The sequence below is a fragment of the Vigna umbellata genome, chromosome 1, assembly GCF_029865625.1.
Source record: "Vigna umbellata cultivar VRB3 chromosome 1, Vumbellata_1.0, whole genome shotgun sequence".
Lineage (NCBI taxonomy): Eukaryota > Viridiplantae > Streptophyta > Magnoliopsida > Fabales > Fabaceae > Vigna > Vigna umbellata.
The window spans coordinates 83,011,519-83,021,616 of record NC_142165.1 but is presented as its reverse complement, the minus strand read 5'-3'; the positions used below and the strand labels follow the sequence as shown (position 1 = coordinate 83,021,616).

At 34.0% G+C, this 10,098-nt stretch overlaps 1 protein-coding gene across 1 annotated transcript; it reads right to left on the bottom strand.

Annotated features, from left to right (window-relative positions):
- Nucleotides 1-3,729: 3,729 nt before the first annotated feature.
- On the bottom strand, nucleotides 3,730-5,427 carry LOC124821991 (transcription factor bHLH61-like). Its single transcript, XM_047293942.2, has 4 exons — nucleotides 4,799-5,427; nucleotides 4,432-4,605; nucleotides 4,192-4,359; nucleotides 3,730-4,111 (listed from the first exon to the last, which is right to left on the bottom strand). The coding sequence occupies exons 1-4, from the start codon at nucleotides 5,378-5,380 to the stop codon at nucleotides 4,025-4,027; spliced, it is 1,011 nt and encodes a 336-aa protein (XP_047149898.2). The 5' UTR covers nucleotides 5,381-5,427; the 3' UTR covers nucleotides 3,730-4,024.
- Between the last annotated feature and the right edge of the window lie 4,671 nt (nucleotides 5,428-10,098).

Here is a 10,098-nt window from a genome sequence, read left to right as displayed (position 1 = left end):
TTTACAAATTAACTTTAAATAACCTATGAAAATAAATTAGAAAACAAAAATAATTATATAAGATATTAATATTTTACATAACAAAAATAAGTAATAAATAAAATATATTAAATATTAGTAAAAATAAAATATTTAGTGTTCATTTTCTCTACAAATTAACTTAAGTAACTTATGAAAACAAGAAAACAAAAATAATTATATAAAGTATTAGTATTTTACATGATAAAAAAATATTAAAAAATGTAAAAATAATCAAATGTATGTGTTAGATATATTATTTTTATCTTTTCTTTATATTTTATTTTTAATTAGTTTATTATTATTTCTTACTTATATTTGTGCTTAGCTCATATTTTTACTATTATAAATTAAGTAACCTATGTGTATATTCAACATAAGGGAGATTAATTTTATACATAGTTTTCACTATATTCAACATGATATCTAGAGTTAGGTTCTTTTGAGATTTTTTTTTTGTTACTTCTACCACTACACCTACTATTGACGACAACGCCATATACCATTACTAGTGGCGCCATCGTCTATGGCTACCACTTTCAGAGTTTCAGTTTCGACCAACAATCAGACGATTTTGATCGTCTTGGCTAGGCGACCACAATTCCAACACCTACATTACAGCTCTTACACGCTCTCAATGCATTTTGAAGTTGTGGATATGCTCCTTTTTTCGTCATGTGTGGTGGCACGTCTCGTCTATTTTCAGGCAGCGATTTAGAGCATCGAGATTGTTCTTTTTCCTCTTTCAAGTTCATCATGTGTGGTCACACGTCCAATCTCTTCTCAGCCTCTTTCAATAGAACCTCATCCTTTAATGATCCAAGTTCTTCTCTTCAGGTCAAGCTTTGCCTAAAGTGCTTAATCAAGTTGCCTATAGGTCGTCCTTCTCCATTGCTCATGTACCTCCAAGGACCCGACAAGTTCTTCAATCAAGAGCATGGACAAGTCTTTGGATTCCTTGATAGGATAAACTATATTCTCAAAATCCTTAATAGACAACCTTAGGATCTTCTCCATATGTTAGTTGGCATACAAATCCTCTCCATTTCTACCGAGTTGGTTTGTCATGGCTACTCATTCTCTCTCCTCCATTCTCAAGCTTTCAAACTCGTCTTTGAGAGTTTGAAGTCAAACTTTCCTAACACGGTTATCTCCTTTGTATACCTTTTTTCATGATGCTTCTCTTGAAGATTTTGCATTTATTATCTTCTCAAAGTCAAATTCAGCCACAACTCGATACAATACGTACAAAGCCGATTTATCCTTCGCTTGCATTTTTCTCAATGCAACAAACTTGAGCAACCGTATGTTCTTCATTTTCTGTTGGCTCTTCGTATCAATTCTCAACTACATCCAAAACGATTTAGGGATCTAAGAAGAGCTTTCATATGCACATTCCAATTATAATAGTTGACTTTCTTTGCCTACTAAGACAGAGACACACTCTTTGAAAGGTTGGTCATCTCTCGTTCATTCTTTCTAAAAAAAACTCAAACACTCAAGCTTGCTCTAGCTCACACTTAGACTGTGAAGCTTTGATACCAAATTATTAGAAAAATGACACTCATTACTATTATGTGAATCTAGTGTGCTCTACGTTATGTGTCAACTAGGCTCTTACAAAGTCATAAAATCTACCATTAAGACACCATTATTACTTATTATTGTCTAATAACCATTACATTAAACTAGTGACCCTTACACTCTAAAATAATCTAAACATCTAAACAAATAAACATCCAACTTAATTTATTACATTTAAGTTTATCTTCCAATTCATAAATTTCTCAAGAGAGTTTCCCTTGTTATAATAGCATATAAGTCTCATGCACGGTGTCTGATTTAATAGTTTTTTAAGAATAACTTGGCTGGCTGAAAACAACTACACCAAAAGTGAAAACAAGTCACGTGAAAGCTGACGTGGTGGACAAACAAACAAAACCAGAATGACTCTAATATTGGACTTTTGTGCATTGCAGTATTGCCAAAACCCCATTTCAGCAAAAATGTTTCTGCACGGTCATTTGCCTTTCCTTACAGGCCTTCCTTCTTCATATATGCATACCTTTTCTTCATATAAGGCCTCGTACGGCTTTCCTTTCAGCCGTGAATTCTTAAACAACTCCAGCAATAATTTATCGTTTTGATAAGACCTTGTCCTCATAGGTTGCAGTTTGAATGCACGCAAAGTTGGTTTTACGGTCATAACTTTGTGTACTAATGCAGTTACATGAAAATTGAAACATTGACCAATGCAGGTACGCCGATTCACATGCTGAAACAGAAGCTTCAGCCGCAGTTTCAAGCTTTTGGTGAAGGAGAATTATTACAGGGCAACATTTTGAATGTTCAGAAACTTTATTTACTTCTTCATTTTACGTGCAGAAAGTCTAATTCATTTTGTTTCAATTTTTTATTTATTTCATTAATACTTACTAAGAATTCATCCAAAAAGGAGCTTCGTTTGTTGAAACAAATTATTTGACCATAAACCAGTAATGGAAACCTTGTGCTCTGTGTGAAAGATAAATTACTTTTAACATATGGATTATAATCTAGCCAAAAGAAAAGAAACAAAATAACTGATCATGATCATATATGAAAACAAACCTAAATTTCACTTCACCAGGAATCAAGTGGAAATGAATACTTACAAAAACAGTAACCACAATCTGATTCTTGGTTTGTGTGACATTCAAATGATGCTCATAATTGGCTTTACTTTATGGTGTGACTAAACATCAGAGTCACAGAAAAAATCATGCTACCTTGTTTCTTCGCAACGCATTTTTCAACTTGCTACTTCCATTTACCATATGGAACCAAACAACAAGGAAGCCATACAAGATTCTTTAGTAGCAAGTTTTTTTCAATTTGCAGAACCTAATCTATCGTTTCTGTACTTTTTTCTAAAATCAGGTTCAGTGTTTCTCCGTATATCTTGTGTTATCTGCACTTAGCAGTATAGTTGCATATTCTTACCCTTTTGGGCTTTTCGTGGACACAAAAAAGGTTATATCTACTGTTGATTGCTATGCAGCAAAATAGGAAGCTGCTACATGCCAAAATGATCCTTGGATGGAATGGAAAACCTCATCTTTCCATTCCAGAAAATCATAAAAGCGATATGCAACAATACTTATTTAACTATGAGTAAATCCCTACAATTTTTTTTCTTCAAATAATCGTCTAATCATTCTTCTAATCCTAAATTGATCCTCCGAAGATAACCTTTTCATTGTATTAGTGTTTCAAATTGTCACCATAGTATTTTTCATATGCACAGAACAAGTGACTAAATTGATTCTTCTGTTTTTTTTAAGAAAGTTTGATGCTTCTTTCTAATCATTAGTTTAATCCTTCATAAAAAAATTATAGTACATTTTAAATATTTAGAAGACATGTCATGTGGAAATATTTAAAAGACTAATGCGATAATAGACTAATTTTCAAAAAATAACACAAAAATGTTGACGATTGACTCTTTTTTATAAATGGTTGTTCTGCAATTCTTTCAAAAGTTAACAGCTTTACCTCTCATAACATATCTGACAGATAACAGAACCCATACAATTTGAAAATCCAGTTGGTTGGTGTGTGGGGGTCAAAGCCTGGGCAATAGGAATCAGGTAACAGACATTTATTGTTTTAAGGTCCCAGAAAAAGATATTTTGAAGTAGCAGCATGCTTAGGAATTCATGGAAAATCAAGTTGATTCCACTTAATTGTGGGCTTTGCAATAATTCTCCTTCATTATAAATCCCTTCTTAAAAAAGAACACACTTCTTTTCAAAAGGGGAACTTGCAGCATACTAAAGGATAGCCCCCCAGTATATGTTAAAACACAGGGTGTGGGCTTAAAGAAGGAAATCGTCAATCAAAACCAGCTTATTCTGAATCTCACTAAAACTTCTACTTCACTAATTCCATGTATTACAAACTAAAGAAGGAAAGTTGCTTCTTTAACACCATCTGCAAATTGTTTTATCAATTTTCCATCTTTCTCCTACAGACATTTCCCACCAAACCCAGCATTTCTGAATAGTGATTGTTTTATCTCCTCAGGGCTAATGCTATTTCTCTGTTCACCTACCTATGACCACGAAAAGAGTAAGTTTACGGTAGAGATTCAAGCATGCAATTAAGATTGAAGGGACCAAATAGAATACAGACCTCAGAACAAGATGCTTCCACTGAAAAGTCATTGAAGCTGCTTACAACACATTGCTGAATCTCAAGGCCCAATGCTTCTAATGTATTGACGGTTGATAGTAGCAATCCAGGCTTTGTGGCACAGCAAATGCTGATCCTAGTGTCCTGGTCTCTCCTTTCAACATCAAACTGCAAATACATTTATTGAGAAAGTGGGTCTGTGATAATGCTTTAAGTCAGGGGTTTGGTTTGGCAGAGTACCTTGGGGGAGTTTCTTACAATTGCTTCATTTGGTTTGAGTTGGTCCCTTGAAATGCCCAACAGATTAATCTGACTTGAGCCCTCTTCCACCTCCTCTTCTTGCAACTTGCCAATCCTTTCCAAAAGCTCTTTCATGTATTCTATAGTATCCCCAAGAATAGAGGTCCTGTCCATCTGTTAAAAGTTGATATTGCTCAGTTCAGTGTGTCACACAGCAAAATCAAGAAAACAAACAAACCAAGCATGGATCATGTTATGGATGTAAGCCAAACATGAGAATTCCAATTTTGTTTATACTGATTCAGATATTACTAGTGGGGAAAAGTGAGGGTTAAAAGAAAGCAAAAGATATCGTTTTGGAAATCACCTTGCTGATCTTGGGGACTATTGACCTAAGCATGGAAAGACGGTCATTGAGACGCTTTCTTCTCCTCCTTTCTGCCATGAGATTCTTTGAGGGCTGTCCCTCTAGCTTTTTGGACTTGTGTTTTCTCTCTCCATCATCAGACATGGCTGTGTTGAAGAGTGGAATCTCTGTGGGTTGTGGATTCTCAACACCATGTTCTTCAACTTTGCAGACAGTCTTGATTTCTTGAAAGTTGTTATTGTTGTTGTGATAAAAGGCAATATCTGCATCCTCGAGTGTGGGTGGAAGTGGAGGTGAGGGATGATCGTTGCCAGGTTGAAGGTCTGGCAATGGCATTGTGAAGGCATCGGGAAATGGGTATGGTGGTAGTTCATTGGTGAAAGGGCATTCAAATCTGCGGTCTAATGGTGCTGAAAATGCACCAAAGAGGGTGTTAGAGGAGGGGAAAGATGGGTTATCAAGAAAAGTGTCAAAACTCCAACCATTAGACAATAGCTCCAAGAACCCACTGGACAAAGCATTCCATGTCTCTCTTCTTGGAGCTACCAATTCTTCTAAGAAACCAAGCTGAGAAAGCTCCATCTCTCTTCTTTCTCACTCTCTCACCCTGTGACCTCACCAACTAATAATGTTTTCCCAACTTCAAAATATTATTTACATTTTAGGTCAGTAAGCCAAGCTTTTTACTATCGGTGTCTACATTCCTTTCAACTGAAATTTATTTTTTACATAGAATAACTTTTAAATTTTATTTATAAATTATTTTTTGAAATATATTAATAGATAATCAATTTTTTAATTACATTAATCAAATAATCATATCTATTACAAATTTTTCTAACAATATATTTACTTTTTCTTAATCAGATAGTGTTATAGTACATCCTTATCAATTTCCCTTACTTCAATTCGTTTTTTTTATGATTTTCTTAATCCAATAAAGTGAAAACAAATATAAGAATGATAATAAAAATTTAACTTAATTTTTACATATTTCATCTTAGAAGTTCAAGAGATTTTGAAGTGAAAATACAATTTTGAGGTTTGAAAGAGTTGGATTACCTCTTCCTTTCTTTTGACACGAGAGAAGAAGAGTTTTTCAAAGAAAGATTGATAGGTTTTCTTTGAAAGTTTTGAAATATATTTGAAGTTAAATATCCTAAATTTTTTGTCATAGTATATATCATAATCTCATGGCAAAATATCACTTTCTACTAACTCAAGTCGAAAAGATCAATCGTGTAGAGATTGATCTTTCATCTAGCTATAAGCACGATTTCTCCATCAAATAATAAATACACAAATGTCCTTATTAAAGAAACTCATATAACTATTGTTACATAAATAACTTATGCTTAATAAAATTATATTCAAGTCCTTCAACGTATAAGACATTTTGAATACATACTAGAGATGTATACCTACAAATCCAATACATGATATCTTACATTTCCCAGTTCCATTAATAGGTACATTATCACCTTCATGTTTATAGAAGTTTATGATTGTGGACTTTGTTATGAGAAAAGAAAGTATGAAAATTATGTATGTTATTCCATTATAAGGAGAGAGAGTATAATTGATATATATAGTTGTTTAAAACAATATAAAAACGGAATATAAATATATGAACATAAATACACAGATATGAACGAAAAATAAATTAAATCCAATATTCCCCCTAAAGCTGCAACATATATACCCTTAATGCTCAGTTTGGACAACAAAGATTGAAATTGTGTTGGATGCAAAACTCTAGTATGAATGTCTGCAAGTTGGGCTGAAGTAGAAATGGGCAGGAGCTTAATTACACCAGCTTGAACTTTATCCCTTATGAGATGATAATCAATTTCAATATGTTTTGTCCTCTCATGCATGGCTAGATTTTGTGCAATTGTATAGCAGATTGATTGTCACAAAACAGAGAAACTGGTTGTGGTAGAAGTTGTTTCAAATCATGGAGCAAATACAAAAGCCATTGAATTTCACATGTTATGGAAGCTAAGGCTCCATATTCTGCTTCGGTTGATGATCTAGATATAGTACCTTGCTTCTTGGATTTCCAGCTGATTAAGGATTCACCATAGAACACATTAAAACCAGTCACCGGCCTTCTAGTGTCAAGGTAAGCAGCCCAATCAGAATCACTAAAAGCCTTGAGAACATGTTTTGTGTTGGAGGGAAAGAATAATCCTTGTCCTGAATTGTTCTTGATATATCTCAGGATCCTTATTGTTGTTGTGATCTTCCAAAGGATTGGAAAGAAATTACTCAAAGTACTAACAACAAAACATAAATCTGGTCTTGTGTTTGTTAGATATAATAACCTGCCAAGAAGTCTTCTATAGGCATGCACATCTAAATAGGGTTTCCCTTTTGTGCTTGGCTGTATGGGAGTAGAAACAGGTTGATATCCCAACAATCCTGCATCTTTTAGTAACTCTAAAGCATACTTCTTTGTGAAAAATTATTGTCCTGTTGAGATCTTGCAATTTCTAAGCCCAGAAAATACTTGAGTTGGTCTAGGTCTTTAATCTTGAACTTTGCATTCAATAGAGCCTTCACAGTCTAAATTTCCTGGATGTCATCACCTGCCAAGACTATATCATCTACATAAACAAGTAAGATGGTGATATGAGCATAATCACTTTTGACAAAAAGTGAATAATCTGATTTTGATTGAATGTAGCCCAAAGAAAGTAAAGTAGTTGTCAACTTGTAATTCCATTGTCTAGAGGCCTGCTTGAGTCCATATAAAGACTTCAGTAACTTGTAAACTTGCCTTGGTTTCTGTTTTGTAGCCAAGAGGAAGAGACATGTATACTTCTTCATCTAGATCCCCATGTAAAAAAGCATTATTTACATCTAGTTGATGTAAATACCAATGTTTGGAAGCTGCTAAAGCCAAAACCAATCTTACTGTTGTGAGTTTGACAACACGTGAAAAAGTCTCAAAGTAATCTAAACCTTGTTGTTGTGTGTAGCCTTTGGCTACTAACCTTGCCTTGTATCGTTCAATACTCCCATCAGCATGCCTCTTTATTTTGTATACTCATTTACATCCGATAGGTTGCTTTCCATAAGGTAGATCAGTCAAAACCCAAGTTTTGGAATTTTCTAAAGCTGCAATTTCTTGATCCATGTCATTTCTCCAACAATCATGTTTGATGGCTTGGTTATAGGTTTTAGGTTCACTAACTTGGGAAATATTAAGGACATATGATTTATGAAGAGATGATAATGCATCATATGAGAGATATGAAGAGATATGATATAAGGTACCTGTGGATGACTGAGTGGCGAAAGAAGTAGATAACATGTTGCAATGATAGTCTTGTAGATAAGATGGTTTATGTTTTGGCCTGATTGATTTCCTTTGTGGAGTACGAGTGGGAGGTTCAACAGAAATAGGTTGAGAAGAAAAAATAATAGGGTCTGGAACAATAGAAGGAGGAGATGTAGGTGGTAAAGAGGGTTGATCAGTAACTTCTGAGAAAAGAGGTGATGGAGAGGAAATAATTTTGGTGACAAAATCCAAGGAATTTTGTGTATCAATAGGTGAGTGCTTGTCACTAGTAAGAAAAGGAAATATGTTTTCATAAAATACTACATTCCTTGATAGAAAAATTTCCCTATAGTTGAAATCTAACAAAAGGTAACCTTTCACTCCTTTTTTAAAACCAAGTAAAACACATTTTCTTGCACGAGGTTGAAATTTTGTTCTATGAGCTTGAAGAGTTGAAGCATAGCAAAGTGAGCCAAAAACTCGTAAGTAAGTAATGTTAGCTTTAACATTGTGTAACAGCTGAGATGGAGAAAAATATGCCAAAACTTTGGAAGGTAAAATATTAATGAGTTGCACAACATAACGAACAACAAAAGACTAGAAAATTATGGGCAAATGAGATTGAAACATTAAAGATCTAGCAACATTGAGAATGTGTTGATGTTTTCTCTCAACAACTCCATTTTGTTGAGGTGTTTCAACATAAGGTAATTGATGTTGTATCCCTTTTTGTCTATAAAAATCTGTCATTGCAAACTCATTACCATTTTCTGATCTGATAACTTTTACATCAATGCCAAATTGTGTTTTGATATAAGAAACAAAGCCAATAAATTGTGATCTTGTATCTAACTTACTTGCCATCAATTTAATCCATGTGTATCTAAACATATCATCCACTATAGTTAAGAAATATTTGAAACCATCAACAAAGAAGTACAATAGGGCCCGCAAATATCAACATGAATTAAATCAAAAGGAGCTTTTGAAACAGTAGTACTTAATTGAAAAGGGAATTTCCTTTGCTTAGAATAGTGACAAGTATCACAATGAGTGTATTTTGTATAAGGTAAAGTGGCATACATGGTGCGTAATTGGATATAATAAGAAGAAAAAGGATGCCCTAGTCTAGAGTGCCAAATATCTATAGAGTTAGGCCTTATTGTAGAACAAGCAATATAATTATCAGGAGTAATAGGTGAACCAAGGGGTGTGGATGTAGGAACTATCATGATATACAAGCCATCTCTTTCTTCAGCTTTCCTAATCATCTGCAGCATTGACTTGTCCTGTATTTCACATGAAAATTCAGAAATGGTAATTTTACAAGATAGAGATTTAGTTAACTTTGTGACCGAAATAATATTGACTGAAAAATTAGGAACAAACAAGACATTATGTAAAGTAAGGTGTGGGCTAAGAGAAATTGTGCCAGAATAATGAGAAAATGAAGAGTTCTTGTTGGGTAGTGATACTGTAATTGGTGAGATTCTATGATCAGAAATAAAATGAGACAAAGAACTAGATATATGATCAATAACACCTATGTTTAGAATCCATTGGGAATAGATATTACCTTGATCCTGAGAAGAAGTGGAAACATTATGAGAACTCACTATATCGGTAGAATGTGTGGTTGTGGGATTAGATTGAGGAAGAAGTGCCAATAGACCATGAATTTGCTCTCGAGAAAGTCCAGAGTTGAGGAATGTGACTACACTTGAGAATGAGTAGAAGAAGTGCAAAAGCCATTGAATTTCACAACCTCAAATTGGACAAAAATTTCACAACCCGAATCTCCAGAAAATCCTCCAGATTCCTCAAAAATCAATCCAGGGCTACGAGTGATTAAAACACCCAATTGTTTCTCATTGAAAACCCTAGAAAGCAAAGTCAAAACATAAAACATAACGATGCAAGAGTAACAGAGGGAGTAGCCATAGAAGGAGAATAAATTATAGGAAAGCCAAGAACGAAAGGTAGAATAAGATCTTGGCAGTAACAAAATTGGCTG

What these genes read in the sequence shown, in the direction of transcription:
- LOC124821991 (XM_047293942.2), bottom strand. Translation starts at nt 5,380, where the DNA reads ATGGAGCTTTCTCAGCTTGGTTTCTTAGAAGAATTGGTAGCTCCAAGA. An exon ending in TAGTCCCCAAGATCAGCAAG is followed by an intron (nt 4,606 to 4,798) that starts GTGATTTCCAAA and finishes AACTTTTAACAG; the next exon opens with ATGGACAGGACCTCTATTCT. An exon ending in TGGAAGCATCTTGTTCTGAG is followed by an intron (nt 4,112 to 4,191) that starts GTCTGTATTCTA and finishes TCGTGGTCATAG; the next exon opens with GTAGGTGAACAGAGAAATAG.